This window comes from Pelobates fuscus, chromosome 5, assembly GCF_036172605.1.
Source record: "Pelobates fuscus isolate aPelFus1 chromosome 5, aPelFus1.pri, whole genome shotgun sequence".
Taxonomy (NCBI): domain Eukaryota; kingdom Metazoa; phylum Chordata; class Amphibia; order Anura; family Pelobatidae; genus Pelobates; species Pelobates fuscus.
Window position 1 is genome coordinate 192722865 of NC_086321.1, and position 20420 is coordinate 192743284.

At 42.3% G+C, this 20420-nt stretch overlaps 1 protein-coding gene across 2 annotated transcripts in view; it reads left to right on the plus strand.

Annotated features, from left to right (window-relative positions):
- Positions 1-209: 209 nt before the first annotated feature.
- Positions 210-20420, plus strand: part of LOC134611232 (myosin-6) — a 36808-nt gene continuing 16597 nt past the window's right edge. For both annotated transcript variants that reach the window (XM_063454885.1, XM_063454886.1), the window contains exons 1-14: positions 210-268; positions 5799-5839; positions 5924-6132; positions 6502-6645; positions 6767-6923; positions 7403-7430; positions 7548-7653; positions 7906-7998; positions 8165-8228; positions 8315-8413; positions 15278-15381; positions 15708-15846; positions 15980-16098; positions 16212-16361. In XM_063454885.1, the coding sequence (XP_063310955.1) occupies positions 5932-6132; positions 6502-6645; positions 6767-6923; positions 7403-7430; positions 7548-7653; positions 7906-7998; positions 8165-8228; positions 8315-8413; positions 15278-15381; positions 15708-15846; positions 15980-16098; positions 16212-16361 (1404 nt within the window). In that variant the 5' untranslated portion in view covers positions 210-268; positions 5799-5839; positions 5924-5931. The remainder of the gene's footprint in view (positions 269-5798; positions 5840-5923; positions 6133-6501; positions 6646-6766; positions 6924-7402; positions 7431-7547; positions 7654-7905; positions 7999-8164; positions 8229-8314; positions 8414-15277; positions 15382-15707; positions 15847-15979; positions 16099-16211; positions 16362-20420) is intronic.

The following is a 20420-nucleotide window of genomic DNA, read 5'->3' on the forward strand; positions in this document are numbered from 1 at the left end:
GTCCTGTGTCATTCAAGGGTTGTGTTACACACACGCACCAACATACGCACACAATCCCCCCTCCCTAAAGGCAGAGACAATGCCCTGTAGGTGAATGGTGAGGGGTGTATAATGGGTTTATAGAGGGGGGGGGTGGAGGGCGGTTGAGCTGACAATAGAATTAGACAGAGGATATGCTCCAAATAAGGTAGAGAGGTTTGGATATAAAAGAACAAAAGGGGGCACAGCTCCTATTGTCACCAACACAGAGAGAACATCCAGCCCTGGGGTAAGTTAAATGAAGGATCTTGGTAGGGACATGCTTAGTATATGTAGGCTTCAGAACTTCCTTAAGACCTGAAATAGCGGATACTTACATTACTTCCTATAATGATAAAGACTGGGCTTACATTTTATTAATTATACAAAGCCTCACAATATTTCACATTCACTAGGTAATATAGCCATTTGCATTAAAATAAAAAGTGCATAAGGGTCAAGGTCATATCAGGCCAGACTTGCAGAGCCTCAAGGTCACAAAGGCAGATAGGATAGGAAAAGTGTGAGGATAATGGGATCTAGAATAAATCTTAGCACAGGATAAGTTTCATGTCCACTTCTTGCTGCCAAATAACTAGGCTTGATTTTATTCCCTGTAAATCCCTGAGTCATGTCAGCGTGCTTGACTCCTGGCACTGACCTCACAATGCTGCCTAATTTTTTATAGGGCTTGCAGCATCCCATTCACGAGACATGAGCACTTTTTTTTAAAATGTATTATTACTTTTGTGCTTTGTATTGAAAAACAAATGGCTTTTTCATTTTTTTTATAGTTTAAGAATAATACCTGATAATTGGAGATTTTCTAAAATCCTTTTGTTTTTATTTTTTTATATATATATCTTTATATATATAGTGCCACCAAGACGAGTAGTTAATTAATACATATTATACATACATTTATTTATTTTTTTTACAGTTTATTTATGACCTATCATATTTCTTCCTTTTCTAGCTTATTCTGCATCTTTGCAACAATGTGATTAGTGCACCTGGATTTAATTTCTTATGTATTATAATTTGCAGACATGCTTGTCAGCATAATTTTGGTTATAATGTTTTATATATATATATCTGCATTAATGATTATAGTTTAATAGGCTATCAGGTTATAGATTTACAACTGGAGCACAGTTTATTGGGATATCTTTGGTAAAATAAGCCCAGTTTAAACGTTGCGGTAATTAAAATTAACTACTCATCTTGTTGGCACTTTATAAATATTAATAGTAATAATAACGAGAGCATAAACTCCCACTACCTACAAGCAGATTGCATATGTGCATAAATCTTTATTAAAATGTGTAATTTGTACATTAGCTGTTGAGATCCCTGTTAGGTCAATATTAGATCACTATGTAAAATAGCAGTTAGGGACGATTCTGTGGATTGTGACTCCTATTTGAATTATGGGAATTACAGTTCACAGTAATGTCACAAGGGCTATTCACTACAGAGATCATTTAAAGGGCATTTCAAATGTAATGTCAAAATAGACAAACGGGAAACATTCTCCAAGCCTGCTAAGTTTTCAGTTTGGCTCATGAGGCCTTAAATTTTAAATTTACTTTGAATTCTCACTTTAGTAAATAGGTAATGTAAGGTTTGGTTTTGGAGTGCACCTCTCTAACATTTTTTCTAAGGAAATTAGGTTACACTGCACTGATCTACCACACAGTGTAACAACACACATTGTACTGATGCAGCTCTCTAGAGAATGCAGCTCCATTCCAAAGGTGATGTTGTGGTTGTGCGAACATCTTGCTTTTAACCTTCACATTTTATAAACATGTTATCATTCTAACTAATGTAGCCCTAAAATATGCATTGTGCATAGACATACCTAAATGAATGTATGGTTTCTCTGCCAACATCCAGTACAGCCAGAGCAGGAGGAAGCTTTTCTATTACCCTCACCTCTATACAACCACTACCTTAACATCACTACCATCCACAGCCCTCATGTTACCCTGCTTGCTACGCACAGCCATTCTATTACCCTCACTACTATCCACAGCCCTCATCTTACTCTGCTTGCTACCCACAGCCATTCTATTACCCTCACTACTATCCACAGCCCTCATGTTACCCTTCTTACTACCCACAGCCATTCTATTACCCTCACTACTATCCACAGCCCTCATGTTACCCTGCTTGCTACCCACAGCCATTCTATTACCCTCACTACTATCCACAGCCCTCATGTTACCCTGCTTGCTACCCACAGCCCTCATGTTACCCTGCTTGCTACACACAGCCATTCTATTACCCTCACTACTATCCACAGCCCTCATGTTACCCTGCTTGCTACCCACAGCCATTCTATTACCCTCACTACTATCCACAGCCCTCATGTTACCCTGCTTGCTACCCACAGCCATTATATTACCCTCACTACTATCCACAGCCCTCATGTTACCCTGCTTGCTACCCACAGCCATTCTATTACCCTCACTACTATCCACAGCTCTCATGTTACCCTACTTGCTACCCACAGCCCTCATGTTACCCTGCTCGCTACCCACAGCCATTCTATTACCCTCACTACTATCCACAGCCCTCATGTTACCCTACTTGCTACCCACAGCCATTCTATTACCCTCACTACTATCCCAAATACTCATGTTACCCTGCTTACAATCCACAGCCATTCTATTACCCTCACTACTATCCACAACCCTCATGTTACCCTGCTTACTACCCACAGCCATTCTATTACCCTCACTTCTATTCACAGCCCTTGTGTTACTCTGCTTACTACCCACAGCCATTCTATTACCCTCACTACTATCCACAGCCCTCATGTTACCCTTCTTACTACCCACAGCCATTCTATTACCCTCACTACTATCCACAGCCCTCATGTTACCCTGCTTGCTACCCACAGCCATTCTATTACCCTCACTACTATCCACAGCCCTCATGTTACCCTGCTTGCTACCCACAGCCATTCTATTACCCTCACTACTATCCACAGCCCTCATGTTACCCTGCTTGCTACCCACAGCCCTCATGTTACCCTGCTTGCTTCCCACAGCCATTCTATTACCCTCACTACTATCCACAGCCCTCATGTTACCCTGCTTGCTACCCACAGCCATTCTATTACCCTCACTACTATCCACAGCCCTCATGTTACCCTACTTGCTACCCACAGCCCTCATGTTACCCTGCTTGCTACCCACAGCCATTCTATTACCCTCACTACTATCCACAGCCCTCATGTTACCCTGCTTGCTACCCACAGCCATTCTATTACCCTCACTACTATCCACAGCCCTCATGTTACCCTGCTTGCTACCCACAGCCATTATATTACCCTCACTACTATCCACAGCCCTCATGTTACCCTGCTTGCTACCCACAGCCATTCTATTACCCTCACTACTATCCACAGCTCTCATGTTACCCTACTTGCTACCCACAGCCCTCATGTTACCCTGCTCGCTACCCACAGCCATTCTATTACCCTCACTACTATCCACAGCCCTCATGTTACCCTACTTGCTACCCACAGCCATTCTATTACCCTCACTACTATCCCAAACCCTCATGTTACCCTGCTTACAATCCACAGCCATTCTATTACCCTCACTACTATCCACAACCCTCATGTTACCCTGCTTACTACCCACAGCCATTCTATTACCCTCACTTCTATTCACAGCCCTTGTGTTACTCTGCTTACTACCCACAGCCATTCTATTACCCTCACTACTATGCACAGCCCTCATCTTACCCTGCTTACTACCCATAGCCATTCTATTACCTTCACTACTATCCGAGCCCTCATGTTACTCTGCTTAATATCCACAGCCATTCTATTACCCTCACTACTACCCACAGCCATTCTATTACCCTCACTACTATCCACAGCCCTCATGTTACCCTGCTTACTACCCACAGCCATTCTATTACCCTCACTACTATCCACAGCCCTCATGTTACCCCGCTTACTTCCCACAGCCATTCTACTACCCTCACAACTAGCCACAGCCTTCATGTTACTCTGCTTACTATCCACAGCCATTCTATTACCCTCACTATTACCCACAGCCATTCTATTATCCTCACTACTATCCACAGCCCTCATGTTACCCTGCTTACTACCCACAGCCATTCTATTAGCCTCACTACTATCCGCAGCCCTCATCTTACTCTGCTTACTATCCACAGCCATTCTATTACCCTCACTATTACCCACAGCCATTCTATTACCCTTACTACTATCCACAGCCCTCATGTTACCCTGCTTACTATCCACAGCCATTCTATTACCCTCACTACTATCCACAGCCCTCATGATTCCCTGCTTACTATCCACAGCCATTCTATTACCCTCACTATTACCCACAGCCATTCTATTAGCCTCACTACTATCCGCAGCCCTCATGTTACCCTGCTTACTATCCACAGCCATTCTATTACCCTCACTACTATCCACAGCCCTCATGATTCCCTGCTTACTATCCACAGCCATTCTATTACCCTCACTACTATCCACAGCCCTCATGTTACCCTGCTTACTATCCACAGCCATTCTATAACCCTCACTACTATCCACAGCCCTCATCTTACTCTGCTTACTACCCACAGCCATTCTATTACCCTCACTACTACCCACAGCCATTCTATTATCCTCACTACTATCCACAGCCCTCATGTTACCCTGCTTACTATCCACAGCCCTCATGTTTCCCTGCTTACTACCCACACCCATTCTATAACCCTCACTACTATCCACAGCCCTCATCTTACTCTGCTTACTATCCACAGCCATTCTATTACCCTCACTACTATTCACAGCCCTCATCTTACCCTGCTTACTACCCACAGCCATTCTATTACCCTCACTACTATCCCAAACCCTCATGTTACCCTGCTTACTACCCACAGCCATTCTTTTACCCTCACTACTATTCACAGCCCTCATCTTACCCTGCTTACTACCCACAGCCATTCTATTACCCTCACTACTATCCCAAACCCTCATGTTACCCTGCTTACTACCCACAGCCATTCTATTACCCTCACTACTATCCACAGCCCTCATGTTACCCTGCTTACTACCCACAGCCATTCTATTACCCTCACTACTATCCCAAACCCTCATGTTACCCTGCTTACTACCCACAGCCATTCTATTACCCTCACTACTATCCCAAACCCTCATGTTACCCTGCTTACTACCCACAGCCATTCTATTACCCTCACTACTATCCACAGCCCTCATGTTACCCTGCTTACTACCCACAGCCATTCTATTACCCTCACTACTATCCACAGCCCTCATGTTACCCTTCTTACTACCCACAGCCATTCTATTACCCTCACTACTATCCACAGCCCTCATCTTACTCTGCTTACTACCCACAGCCATTCTATTACCCTCACTACTATCCACAGCCATTCTATTACTATCAACATTTTTCTTCCCTTCACTACTTATCTCCAGTCTTTGTCTTATCCTCATTACTGTCCAGTCACTATCTCCCCTCACTTAAGTAACACTTTCTATAAATATCACATATCTTTTGACTCTTCTCTTTGTCTCCATTGCACTGTCTCATGTCTCTTCCCACTTTTACCTCTCTCCTTTCTCTCTCAGTGGAACCCCTGGGCATTATCTTTCCTTTCCTCATTTATCATCTGATATGTTCTTGTTTTTATCAGAAGCTTTCCAACCCATCTTTGAATTATTTTCATTACTCGAGTGAGTCCGTATTTTTATTAATAAATTATTTTTATTTTCCATACAGAATACATCCTCTCTCTTGCTCTGCTTTTATATAGTAATAAGGTAAGAGGACGTGTTTCTGGGTGCTCTTACTCACTGGGAGCTCTTAAGTATTTAACATTTAACATTAAATCTCTTTCTTTATAGCATTCACCATGGGTGATGCAGCAATGGCAGATTTTGGGGCTGCTGCCTCATACCTTCGGAAGTCTGATAGGGAGCGTCTAGAGGCTCAGACCCGGATTTTTGACATCAAGACTGAATGTTTTGTCCCTGACCCCCAAGAAGAGTTTGTGAAAGCCAAAATTATAAGCCGTGAAGGAGGGAAAGCTACGGCTGAAACTGTAAATGGCAAGGTATGAGATAATAATTACGAGTTTGTGTTTCCGTTCTGTGTATGTGTGTGTGTAGTTGAATGTGTGAGATCTAGTTCCTAAGCTGTATTATCAAATTTTGTATATTATAAACTTGAAGTCTGCAAAGAGCAGAGATAGGTATGAGTTAATAATGATCATTTCTTGTCTACGTGGTGATATATATTGTAACAGAGAATTACATTTAAAATATGCACAAATGTTGTGCTCGTATACATTCTGTTTAAAAGTCCTGCAAAGTGATTAATTTCTGATAGCACATTGCAGGCTGTTAATTCATTGACGGGCAGCGTGTCCATCTTCATGTTTCCACATTGCATCCTTTCATGTCTTCTGATCTTTTGGTTCCAGACGGTCACTGTGAAGGATATAGACATTCACCAGCAGAACCCGCCCAAGTTTGATAAAATTGAAGACATGGCGATGCTGACTTTTCTGCACGAGCCAGCTGTGCTGTATAACCTCAAAGAGCGCTATGCAGCCTGGATGATCTATGTAAGAGTCCATAAGCTTGTGTTTATAACTTCATCTTCTAAGTGTTCCCCTAATAATTCCCTCTACCCGTTATTCACTCTTCTCTTTTTACCAATTGAACCATATATCCTTTTCTACTTAGACATACTCAGGCCTGTTCTGTGTCACCGTGAACCCTTACAAGTGGCTCCCTGTGTATAATGCAGAGGTTGTGGCTGCTTATCGTGGGAAGAAGAGGAGTGAAGCTCCACCTCATATCTTCTCCATCTCTGACAATGCATATCAGTACATGCTGACAGGTATGGGAGTTTAGTCTGTCTACCTTTTCTCTGATGCATATAGCTTTTGGGCACATTTTACTTATATTCTCATTCGTGTGAGTCATATATTCTATATTTCCCCCGTAAATACCAATTTTATTTAAGTCTGTGTTTTTTTGTGAATATGGTTTCAGTTTAATAAGCTTTCCAAATGATTCAATAACATTAGAAAAGTTTCCAAGTGATTTATCTATACAAGTCACAATTAAAGTCTTTAGGAATTTTTGTAGATAAATCATTTGGAAATGTTTCAAACAGTGTTAAATCACTTGGAAAGCTTATTAAAGCGAGGCTTTCTGTCTAACTCGTAGGTTGACCACATACCTAAATCGACTGCAAGCACAGGCGAATATTAGAGATATATAATATGCATTATGTAAAGCGTGTAGTTAGTCTGTCAAAGAGACACGTTAGATTTTGAATAATATATTGAATCTTTTTGTTTGTTTGGTCTTCAGATCGTGAAAATCAGTCAATCCTGATCACGTAAGTTTACATTTTAGATGTTCAATACTTTCTCTGTTTTATGTTGCTCTGGTTTTTATCTTGTTCACTCCATCCTCTTTTACCCTTTCTTTCTTGAACGTTCCTCCATCTCCACAGTGGAGAATCTGGTGCTGGAAAGACTGTGAACACCAAGCGTGTCATCCAGTACTTCGCTAGTATAGCAGCTATTGGAGGCAAAAAGGATGCTGCTGGTGCAAACAAGGTAAAGAATGAAAGGGGAGAGGTATCTATAGAAATTCTGACATAAGAGTCGAAGAGTAATAGAGAAGAGTATCACAAGGCTAAAAATAAAATTAGCCGTAAAAATGATGAAATAAAGTAAACGGAAGATATAATAGGGTTAAATTTCATAATGTGTGGTTCTCTTTGATGTTATGGTCAGAATTATAGTACGCTAATGTAATGAGATTAGTTTGCTTGCACTCCTTATTGACATACCTCTTACTCATCCCAGGGAACTCTGGAAGATCAAATCATCCAGGCCAACCCAGCACTTGAGGCTTTTGGAAATGCCAAAACTCTTAGAAATGACAACTCTTCTCGATTTGTAAGTACTTAACCTTCTAATATCTCTGTTAATTGCCCCCCCCCCCTGTTCTTATTTGTGAGCCCCTTTCTAGCTGCCAAATCTTGTCTGCTCTCCATTGCTGTATCTGTACTTTCCTTATCTCCATCTATTGCTCCTTTTATCTCTTACACTCTCTACCATTCAGGGTAAATTTATCCGAATCCACTTTGGTGCCTCTGGAAAATTAGCATCTGCTGACATAGAGACCTGTGAGTTGAATCCCTTCTTTCCTCTAATTTATGTTAAAATTTTCCACTTACATACCTGCAACCCACATCCTCTCTTATCTCCACAGACCTCCTGGAGAAATCTCGATGTATCTTCCAGCTGAAATCTGAAAGAAATTATCACATTTACTACCAGATCTTGTCTAACAAAAAGCCAGAGCTTTTGGGTGAGATTACATTTTTTCTTTAACCCCTTCGTGAGTGCGCCACCGGGGTTACCCCACGTGGCGCCCGGCAGTGTAGTGGCAGTGTAGCAGAGCACCCCTCCAGGACCATGGACATACCTAGGACGTCCGCGGTATTCCTATTCACTTACCCGATCGCTGCCTTTTCCCCGCCGGTGATCGGTGTTCCTCTCTGTCTGGGGGGACTGTCTGACAGCCCAGACAGTCCCCCCTCCGCAAATTAGGATCCAAGCGATCGCTCTGAAAGAGTGGTCACATGGCCGCAATAGGTGTCCATAGTGCTGACTGCACGGTGACTGCCTGAACTGGTAAAAAAGTTTTAAAATAAAAAAATAATGTTAATAAATTACAAATAAATAAATATATATATATATATATATATATATATATATATATGTTTATATATGAGATATATATGCATATATTATATCTATATATAATATGTATATATGTTTATCTTATATATAATGTCATACTAATTGTATTTTTTTATTAATACACATATATTAATATAAAAATACACTTAGAGTAAAATTACACACATATATATCATATATATATATTAACTATATATATTATTATAAAAAATAGATAAAAATTAATTAAATATAAATAAAAAAAATAAAAAAAAATTTAAATGATACGTATATATATATATATATATATGTCATTTTATTCTAACTGTATTTTGATATTAATATATATATATTTATATCAAAATACACTTAGAATGAAATTATATATATATCTATGTATATATAAATAAATAAGCAAAAATAATACGAAATATACATAATTACATAAATAATTTCATAAATATACATGTAGATTTCAAATATATAAATATGTATATTTATTTAAATTCTACGTGCATATTTATAAGTAATTTTATTGATTGCAATTTGGGGGACCTGCCTGACAACCCATGCCGAAAGTCCAGAGAATTTAACATGCTAGCACTACATTTAACCCTGTAACTTTCCAAGACACCCTAAAAGCTGTACATGGGGCATACTGTTTTACTTGGTAGACTTCAATGAAAACAAATATTAGTGTTTCAAAACAGTAAAACATATCACAGCGATGATATTGTCAGTGAAAGTGAAGTTTTTAGCATTTTTCACAAACAAACGGCACTTTCACGGATGGTATCATTGTTGTGATATGTTTTACTGTTTTGAAACACTAATATTTGTGTTCAGCGAAGTCTCCTGAGTATAACAGTATGTACAGGTTTTATAGTGTTTTTGAAAAGTTTGAAAGTTACAGGGTCAAATATAAGACTTGATTTTCTATTTTTTTCACATTGAAATTTGCCAGATTGGTTATGCTGCCTTTGAGAGCGTATGGTAGCACAGGAATGAGAATTACCCCCATGATGGCATACCATTTGCAAAAGGACCAAGGTATTGCAAATGGGGTATGTTCAACCTTTTTTAGTAAACATTGGCCAAAGTTAGCATTCATAATTGTTTTTTTGCATTTTTAACACACAAACAAATATGAATGCTAGCTTTGGCCAGTGTTTGTGACTAAATGGGTACTAAAAAAGACTGGACATAACCCATATTAAATACCCTGGGTTGTCTACTTTAAAAAATATGTACATGTGAGTTGTGATTCAAAGATTTATGACAGATAACAGTGTTACAATGTCTCTATTGATAAATTTAAAAAATATATATTTTGAAACAGCAATGTCCTACTTGTACTTATTAAAATTTGAAACTATTTAGCATGGGTGTTTTTTGGAGGTTGTACATGCGTAACAGATGTTGGGGGTCAAAGTTAGAAAACTTTTTATAGTAAATTATATGATATGATGAAAATAATGGTATCTTTAGAAAGACCATTTAATGGCGAGAAAAATATATAATATGTGCGGGTACAGTAAATGAGTACGAGCTAAACACAAACACTGCAGAAATGTAAAAACAGCCCTGGTCCTTAACAGTAAGAAAATTTAAAAACGGTCTGGTCACTAAGGGGTTGAACCATTGATCATAATTAACCAGCAACTGTTTCTTTTTTAACTGTTCCAACTTTGTAAAGTAATAAAATGTGATCAGGATATTGCTTTGCTGCAGATGGATTTAGATAGATTGGGGGATTGGGCACTAAAATGGCAGATTAAATTTAACGTAGAGAAATGCAAAGTTATGCACTTCGGGGTCAAGAATGCACAAACAGCTTACACCCTAAATGGTAGTGAATTAGGGATAACCACACATGAGCAGGGCCGGTGCAAGGATTTTTGCCGCCCTAGGCAAAAAAAAATTTGCCGCCCCCCCATATGTCCAGCCCACCATGTGACATCACAATGCCCCGCCCATATGCTCTGCCATATGGGCCAACGCCAGTCTTCACAAAGTGTCTTATCTGAAAAGACAGTGTGTTTACATTAAAAAGCCTACAGGCACAGGCTATAGACACCAGAACCCCTACATTATGCTGTAGTGCTTCTGGTGACTATAGTATCCATTTAATGTGAGGTAAATTAGAGATTAGTGCCACTTATAATATATTGGATTGCCTACTTACCACCAGATGAGGACAAGAGGCTGATGATGGGCTCAGTCTGGCTCCACAGGTCTGGTGTAGAAGAGGCTCTCTGGAGACCGTTTTTAACAGTGCTCACAACAATTAACGAACAGGAAGCAGCTCCATTTTTTAGGGCCCCTTACACAGCTCAAGGTCTGGGCCCCCAGGGGGCATACACCTACAATGCCCACCCATAAATCCACCTACATGGCCCATCCATGAGTTGGGGATGTTTTATGTGTGCAATTTGTGTAAGGGATGTAGTGTGTTTATAGGGGATGTAGTGTGTGTTTGCGTGTAAGGAATGCATTGTATGTTTCTGTGTGTGTGTGTGTGTGTGTGTAAGGGGTGCAAGGTTTGTTTCTGTGTATGTAATTGAATGCAGTGTGTGTCTGTAAGGGGTGCATTAATTATGTAAGAGAACGTAAGGGATGAATTGTGTGTTTCGGGTGTGTCTGTGTGTGAGTAGGAATGCATTGTATGTTTCTGTGTGTGTGTGGGGGGGATGCATTGTGTATGTGTGTAGTGTAAAAGAGAGGGTTTGTGGGGTAGGATAGGGACTGAGATGGGAACAGCTCTTTCTTTTTTTAAAAAAATTCATAGTGCTCTCCCCTCAATTATTGATTTCCCCTTCCCTTCTGTCCCTCTGTGTTCTCCCCTTCTGTCACTTAGTGCTCTCCCTTAGCCCCCTGTCCCTCTGCAGTCCCCCTTGGTGGTCTTCTCACTCCCCCCTCCCCCCTTAGTGGTCCTCCCTCTCCCAAACCCCTTAGTGGTCCTCCCTCTCACAAACCCCTTAGTGGTCCTTCCCCTACTCCCCCCACCCCCTTAGTGGTAATCACCCTCCTCCCCTCTCCTTAGTAGTCCTCCCTCCTTACCCCCCTTTGGTGGTCCTTCCCCCCCTTAGTGGTCCTTATCCCCCCTCCCCTAGTGGTCCTTATCCCCCCTCCCCTAGTGGTCCTTGTCCCCCCTCCCTCCCTCCCCTAGTGGTCCTTATCCCCCTCCCCTAGTGGTCCTTATCCCCCCAACCTCCCATAGTGGTCCTTATCCCCCCCAACCTCCCATAGTGGTACTTATCCCCCCCAACCTCCCATAGTGGTCCTTATCCCCCCCAACCTCCCATAGTGGTCCTTATCCCCCCTCCCTCCCATAGTGGTCCTTATCCCCCCCCCCTCCCATAGTGGTCCTTATCCCCCCCCATCCCTCCCATAGTGGTCCTTATCCCCCCCATCCCTCCCATAGTGGTCCTTATCCCCCCCATCCCTCCCATAGTGGTCCTTATCCCCCCCATCCCTCCCATAGTGGTCCTTATCCCCCCCCATCCCTCCCATAGTGGTCCTTATCCCCCCCATCCCTCCCATAGTGGTCCTTATCCCCCCCATCCCTCCCCTAGTGGTCCTTATCCCCCCCCATGCCTCCCCTAGTGGTCCTTATCCCCCCCATCCCTCCCCTAGTGGTCCTTATCCCCCCATCCCTCCCCTAGTGGTCCTTATACCCCCCCTCCCCTAGTGGTCCTTATACCCCCCCTCCCCTAGTGGTCCTTATACCCCCCCCTCCTTTAGTGGTCCTTATACCCCCCCCTCCCTTAGTGGTCCTTAACCCCCCCCTCTCCCTTAGTGGTCCTTATACCCCCCCTCTCCCTTAGTGGTCCTTATACCCCCCCCTCTCCCTTAGTGGTCCTTGTACCCCCCCCTCCCTTAGTGGTCCTTATACCCCCCTCCCTTAGTGGTCCTTAAACCACCCCTCCTCCCTTAGTGGTCCTTATACCCCCCCTCTCCCTTAGTGGTCCTTTAAACCCCCCCCTCTCCCTTAGTGGTCCTTAACCCCCCCCCCCTTGTGGTCCTTAAACCCCCTCCCTTAGTGGTCCTTAACCCCCCTCCCTTAGTGGTCCTTATACCCCCCCCCTCCCTTAGTGGTCCTTAAACCACCCCTCCTCCCTTAGTGGTCCTTATACCCCCCCCTCTCCCTTAGTGGTCCTTTAAACCCCCCCCCCCTCTCCCTTAGTGGTCCTTAACCCCCCTCCCCCTCCCCCTCCCTTAGTGGTCCTTAACCCCCCTCTCCCTTAGTGGTCCTTAACCCCCCCCTCCCTTAGTGGTCCTTAACCCCCCCCCCTCCCTTAGTGGTCCTTACCCTCCCCTCCTGCCCATGTAGCGTGGCCGGGCGGCGCGGAACGCGGGACAGGAACCTCTGTTTCCTGTACCCGGCCGCCGGCGGAATGACAGGAAATGCTCACTGAGTGAGCACTTCCTGTCATTCCGTCGGCGGCCGGGTACAGGAAACAAAGGTTCCTGTCTCGCGTTCCGCGCCGCCCGGCCACGCTACATGGAGAGACCGGCAGGAGGGAGCGCTCTGCGCTTCCCTCCTGCCGGTCACAAACCCGGCCGCCCTCCATGCAGCAGTGCTGCGCCGCCTGGGGCTTGCTAAAGCGCTCAGGCGGCGCAGCATGAGGAGGCGCAGCGGGGACAGGGATCCGGCGCCCCCTGGTAAGTTGCGCCCTAGGCGGCTGCCTAGGTCGCCTTACAGGTGGCGCCGGCCCTGCACATGAGAAGGATTTGGGAATTGTTATAGACACCAAGTTAGGCAGCAATGTCAATCTGCAGTTGCTAAGGCCAGTAAGGTTTTGTCATGTATAAATAGGGGCATAAATTCTCGGGATGAAAATGTAATTTTGCCTCTTTATAAATCACTGGTAAGACCACACCTTGAATATCAATTTTGGGCACCTGTTCTAAAGAAGGATATCATGGCACTAGAAAAAGTGCAGAGACGAGCTACAAAATTGATAAAAGGAATTGAGCATTTTAGTTACGAAGAAAGGCTAAAAAATTTAAATCTCTTTAGTTTGAAAAAAACGGCACCTCAGAGGGGATATGATAACATTATACAAATATATTCGGGGCCAGTACAAACCATTATCTTGAAAAATCTATTCATAAACAGGGCTATACATAGGACACAGGATCACGCATTTAGGCTGGAAGAAAGGAGATTTCATCTAAGGCAAAAGGTTATTTTACAGTAAGAGCAATAAGGATATGGAATTCTCTGCATGAAGAGGTGGTTTTATCAGAGTCTATACAGATGTTTAAACAGCAATTGGATAAATACTTGCAAAAACATAACATACAGGGATATAATTTCTAATTAATGGGGTAATAGCTGCTTGATCCATGGAGACATCTGACTGCTATTTTGGGGTCAAGAAGGAATTTTTTCCTAGTTTGTTGCAAAATTGGAAGCGCTTCAGACTGGGTTTTTTGCCTCCTTTTGGATCAACAGCAAAAAGATATGTGAGGAAGGCTGAACTTGATGGACGCAAGTCTCTTTTCAGCTACGTAACTACCGTATATACTCGAGTATAAGTCGAGTTTTTCAGCACATTTTTTGTGCTGAAAAACCCCAACTCGACTTATACTTGAGTCAATGTCTGTATTATGGAAATTTACATTGCCATAATACAGACAATGGGGCTGTGTGCGTTTACTTACCTCTCCTGCAGCTCCTGTCAGCTCCCTTCTCCTCCGCGCCGGTCCGGTCAGCACCTCTGTCAGCTCTGTCAGCTCGAGTATATACGGGTATATATTTCTGTGTGCTATTTGCTTGCTGAAATATCACTTATTCTATAGCCATCTGATTGCCTTGGAACCCATATCTAAAAGGAATCAATAGTGCACACGTTGTATAAGCATGCTTCTATTTACATTTGCCTATGTGCATAAAGTTCAGTGGTTTTTATTATTGTAGTATTGCATAATGTGCTATAAGTAGTACTTTTTCAGCGTTTTCCTCCATGAAAGAAATGTGAATTCATTTTAAATATAACATATCTGGCAAGCTTGCTGAGCACTTTGGATTCTGCTGGGAATAATTATGTTTTACAAAGGCCAACTCTTGCTATAAGGCACTTTAATTTTAATTACATTATCCTAAGTATTGGCGAAACTGTGGAGTCCATTATCGTTAATATTCTGATTTTGCCAGCAGTACCCCTTAAGCATTAGCTGTGAGAACAGTGTCATTCACATGTACGTACTTATTTTGATCCTAAATGTAGAGGTTTAGTGAAAATATCTATATGTTGGAAATTGGGTTTATCTGGGACATTGAGCAGCACCTAATGATTTTCATGAAGGACAAGGTAAAAATAGTTCTTTTAGACATCCCTATAAAAAAAAAAATCTGAAAACTCTGGGTTTGCCATTCTGTAATAATTTATTTGTAGAATGGAAGTAAAAAGGCCCATGTTGTGAAGAAGGGCCTTGTTTAACGTGGTGTTCTGGTTCAGTATTTCGTGTTTTTCTGTTGCAGACATGATGCTGGTCACCAACAACCCGTATGACTATTCCTTCATCTCCCAAGGAGAAGTCACTGTCGCCTCAATCGATGATGCAGATGAGCTTATGGCCACAGATGTAAGGATATAAAATGCTCTCTTTACTGGGTTCTGAAGAAATGCATATTTACAATCCAGAATAATAGATAAGAATTATGTGACTCCAGAAAGAGCTTTCAAGTCAATGAGAAATATATTTATCATAAGATTTGAAATTATATTATCTCTTTCTAAAGTCGGGAAAGTATACGTGACAAATCCTAATACGATTTATTCTGATTTAACTCTTTTTTGCTCTTTACTTACTACTGTTCATTCAACCTCTTATCTTTCCTTCTATTGAAAACATTGTTCATTCTTTAACTTCGCTAAATCTCATTTATTCTTTAACTTCGCTAATCTCAGAATGCTTTTGATGTCCTGGGCTTTACTGCTGAGGAAAAGGCTGGTATATACAAGCTGACAGGAGCCATCATGCATTCGGGGAACATGAGGTTTAAGCAGAAGCAGAGAGAGGAGCAGGCAGAGCCAGATGGAACTGAGGGTGAGTTGTGTGTGTTGTTAGATTACTGTGCATAGCATTCATGGTATGTTGGAGAACAGAAGTGATGGCATATATATGTACTATATCCTCAGTGAATGTTTAATACACAATAGTAATTTGTGCTTTTTCACAGAGGCTGATAAAGCTGCCTACCTTATGGGCTTGAATTCAGCTGACTTGCTGAAGGGCTTGTGTCATCCCAGGGTCAAAGTGGGCAATGAATATGTCACCAAGGGGCAAAATGTCCAACAGGTATAGAAAGCATAGTACATTATTGACCCATTTTTCCTACATTATTCTTCTACCATCTTTTTCTATCTTTTTCTATACCGTCTTTCTCACTTTAACTTGGTTTTATTATTTAGGTAACTTACTCTATTGGTGCACTGGCCAAGTCAGTGTACGAAAAGATGTTCATGTGGATGGTGGTCAGAATCAATGCCACGTTGGAAACCAAACAGCCAAGACAATATTTTATTGGAGTATTGGACATTGCGGGATTCGAGATCTTTGATGTAAGTACAGTAGTGTGTTAAATGTCTGAAAACATGTGTTTGTAGCTGAGTGCACACAAGCAACACTAAGCAAGAGTGTTCTAGAAGGATGGAGCATAAAGGGAAAAAAAGAAAAGTATACAACACATTGCATATGAAAGCGAGCTAATCATTTAATGAATAATACATGTAGAATAATAATGAATATAAATGTTGATTTTCTGAGAGCATTGGTTAGGCATACTGATCAGGGGCAGATCCAGAACCTAACCTTAGGAGGGGCTAGGGTAGAGTATTTGCAGTACTGTGTGTGTACATTTTTAAATTAAAAAATGTTGCTTCGTGCACATACATGCACAAAGACAAGCTACACACAAGCTCACTGATATACACACACAAAATCACACAGCTCACTACAGACAGCTTGCTGACATGAACACAATGTCACTGCACCCAAGCTCACTTACATATTCACAAGCTCACTACACACAGGTTCAGACACACAACAACTCCAGAAATATCACTACACACAGCTCACTACAGAAATCTCACTACCCACAACAAGCTCACTACAAGCAGCTAACTACACACAAACTGACAAGATTATACAGTGACACACACAATTCACCACAGAAAGTTCACTGACACACACAGGGCCAAAATGGAAATACATTTTGGCATGTGCATTTTTTAATCCCAGCAGCCCAGTGAGAAGGGGATGGAGCAAGAGATGGGAGTGTTTCGTCATAACCAATGACAAGCATGTCCTTCGCAAAGTGAGCATGTTGGTTCAATGCTCTTCCAGGGCAAACGATGTGCAGAGCCCTGTTGAAGAGTGCTCAGATAAGAAAAAGGTGCTGTGTTTGTTCTGCACAGCACAAGCATATTGATTGACACCCTTGTTTGCTTGTGACTTGTCTAAAGTGTCTCCATAAGTGGGATAACAGAGGACAAAAGGAAAGTGTATTGTGCATGTGTTTGGAGGCTGCTTGTGGCATTGTGTGTGCGTAGAGTGAGCTGATTTTGGCGTTTTGAGTAAATAGGGGGGTTTCAGTCATGTTGTGTTTGTGGTGTAAAATTTGTGGATAGTGGCTGTAAAGAGTATGTGTTTGTGTATATAGGGGCAGTGGCGGAACTACTGCGGTAGCAGCAGTGGCGTACTAAGGGGGGGGCGGGGGGGGCGGCCCGCCCCGGGTGCCACTGACTAGGGGGGTGCCATGACTTCCAGTGTCATGTGTCACCCCCCCATCATTACGCTGCGCACAGCCGCAGCACCTTTGCGGCCAAACACCGGTGGGACTTCCTTCTTTATGAGGAGGAGGGGGAGGAGCGTTGCGGGCCGCGGCGTCGCGCAACGTGATGACGTGCGCAGCGCCGTCAGTCCGCCTTCACGGATCTTCAGCGGAAGGATCCATTTCCGGGCGGTGAGGCACCCAGTGGTCGGACTCGGCGGGCAAGCAAGGCATCATCAAAATGTAAGTATAAAGTAGTTATTTATGTCTGGGGCTGAATTAATTAAAGGGGGGGGTGTATTAATTAGAGGGGGTGTATTAATTAGAGGGGGTGTATTAATTAGAGGGGGGTGTATTAATTAGAGGGGGGTGTATTAATTAGAGGGGGGTGTATTAATTAGAGGGGGTGTATTAATTAGAGGGGGGTGTATTAATTAGAGGGGGGTGTATTAATTAGAGGGGGTGTATTAATTAGAGGGGGGTGTATTAATTAGAGGGGGGTGTATTAATTAGAGGGGGTGTATTAATTATGGGGGGTGTATTAATTAGAGGGGTTGTATTAATTAGAGGGGGGTGGATTAATTAGAGGGGGTGTATTAATTAGAGGGGGGTGGATTAATTAGAGGGGGGTGTATCAATTAGAGGGGGGTGTATTAATTAGAGGGGGGTGGATTAATTAGAGGGGGGTGTATTAATTAGAGGGGGTGTATTAATTAGAGGGGGGTGTATTAATTAGAGGGGGGTGTATTAATTAGAGGGGGTGGATTAATTATGGGGGGTGTATTAATTAGAGGGGGTGTATTAATTAGAGGGGTTGTATTAATTAGAGGGGGTGTATTAATTAGAGGGGGGTGTATTAATTAGAGGGGGGTGTATTAATTAGAGGGGGTGGATTAATTAGAGGGGGGTGTATTAATTAGAGGGGGTGGATTCATTAGAGGGATGTGTATTAATTAGAGGGGGGTGGATTAATTAGAGGGGGGTGTATTAATTAGAGGGGGGTGGATTAATTAGAGGGGGGTGTATCAATTAGAGGGGGGTGTATTAATTAGAGGGGGGTGGATTAATTAGAGGGGGGTGTATTAATTAGAGGGGGTGTATTAATTAGAGGGGGGTGTATTAATTAGAGGGGTTGTATTAATTAGAGGGGGGTGGATTAATTAGAGGGGGGTGTATCAATTAGAGGGGGGTGTATTAATTAGAGGGGGGTGGATTAATTAGAGGGGGGTGTATTAATTAGAGGGGGTGTATTAATTAGAGGGGGGTGTATTAATTAGAGGGGGGTGTATTAATTAGAGGGGGTGGATTAATTAGAGGGGGTGGATTAATTAGAGGGGGGTGTATTAATTAGAGGGGTTGTATTAATTAGAGGGGGGTGGATTAATTAGAGGGGGGTGTATCAATTAGAGGGGGGTGTATTAATTAGAGGGGGGTGGATTAATTAGAGGGGGGTGTATTAATTAGAGGGGGTGTATTAATTAGAGGGGGGTGTATTAATTAGAGGGGGGTGTATTAATTAGAGGGGGTGGATTAATTATGGGGGGTGTATTAATTAGAGGGGGTGTATTAATTAGAGGGGTTGTATTAATTAGAGGGGGTGTATTAATTAGAGGGGGGTGTATTAATTAGAGGGGGGTGTATTAATTAGAGGGGGTGGATTAATTAGAGGGGGGTGTATTAATTAGAGGGGGTGGATTAATTAGAGGGATGTGTATTAATTAGAGGGGGGTGTATTAATTAGAGGGGGGTGGATTAATTAGAGGGGGGTGTATTAATTAGAGGGGGTGTATTAATTAGAGGGGGGTGTATTAATTAGAGGGGGTGGATTAATTATGGGGGGTGTATTAATTAGAGGGGGTGTATTAATTAGAGGGGGTGTATTAATTAGAGGGGTTGTATTAATTAGAGGGGGTGGATTAATTAGAGGGGGTGTATTAATTAGAGGGGGTGTATTAATTAGAGGGGGGTGTATTAATTAGAGGGGGTGGATTAATTGGAGGGGGTGTATTAATTAGAGGGGGGTGTATTAACTAGAGGGGGGTGAATTAATTAGAGGGGGGTGTATTAATTAGAGGGGGGTGTATTAATTAGAGGGGGGTATTAATTAGAGGGGGTGGATTAATTAGAGGGGGTGGAATAATTAGAGGGGGTGTATAATGTATTAATTAGAGGGGGTGGATTAATTAGAGGGGGTGTATTAATTAGAGGGGGGTGTATTAACTAGAGGGGGTGTATTAATTAGAGGGGGGTGTATTAATTAGAGGGGGGTGTATTAATTAGAGGGGGTGTATTAATTAGAGGGGGTGGATTAATTAGAGGGGGTGTATTAATTAGAGGGGGTGGATTAATTAGAGGGGGTGTATTAATTAGAGGGGGGTGTATTAATTAGAGGGGGGTGTATTAATTAGAGGGGGGTGGATTAATTAGAGGGGGTGTATTAATTAGAGGGGGGTGTATTAATTAGAGGGGGTGTATTAATTAGAGGGGGTGTATTAATTAGAGGGGGTGTATTAATTAGAGGGGGTGTATTAATTAGAGGGGGGTGTATTAATTAGAGGGGGTGGATTAATTGGAGGGGGTGTATTAATTAGAGGGGGGTGTATTAACTAGAGGGGGGTGAATTAATTAGAGGGGGGTGTATTAATTAGAGGGGGGTGTATTAATTAGAGGGGGGTATTAATTAGAGGGGGTGGATTAATTAGAGGGGGTGGAATAATTAGAGGGGGTGTATAATGTATTAATTAGAGGGGGTGGATTAATTAGAGGGGGTGTATTAATTAGAGGGGGGTGTATTAACTAGAGGGGGTGTATTAATTAGAGGGGGGTGTATTAATTAGAGGGGGGTGTA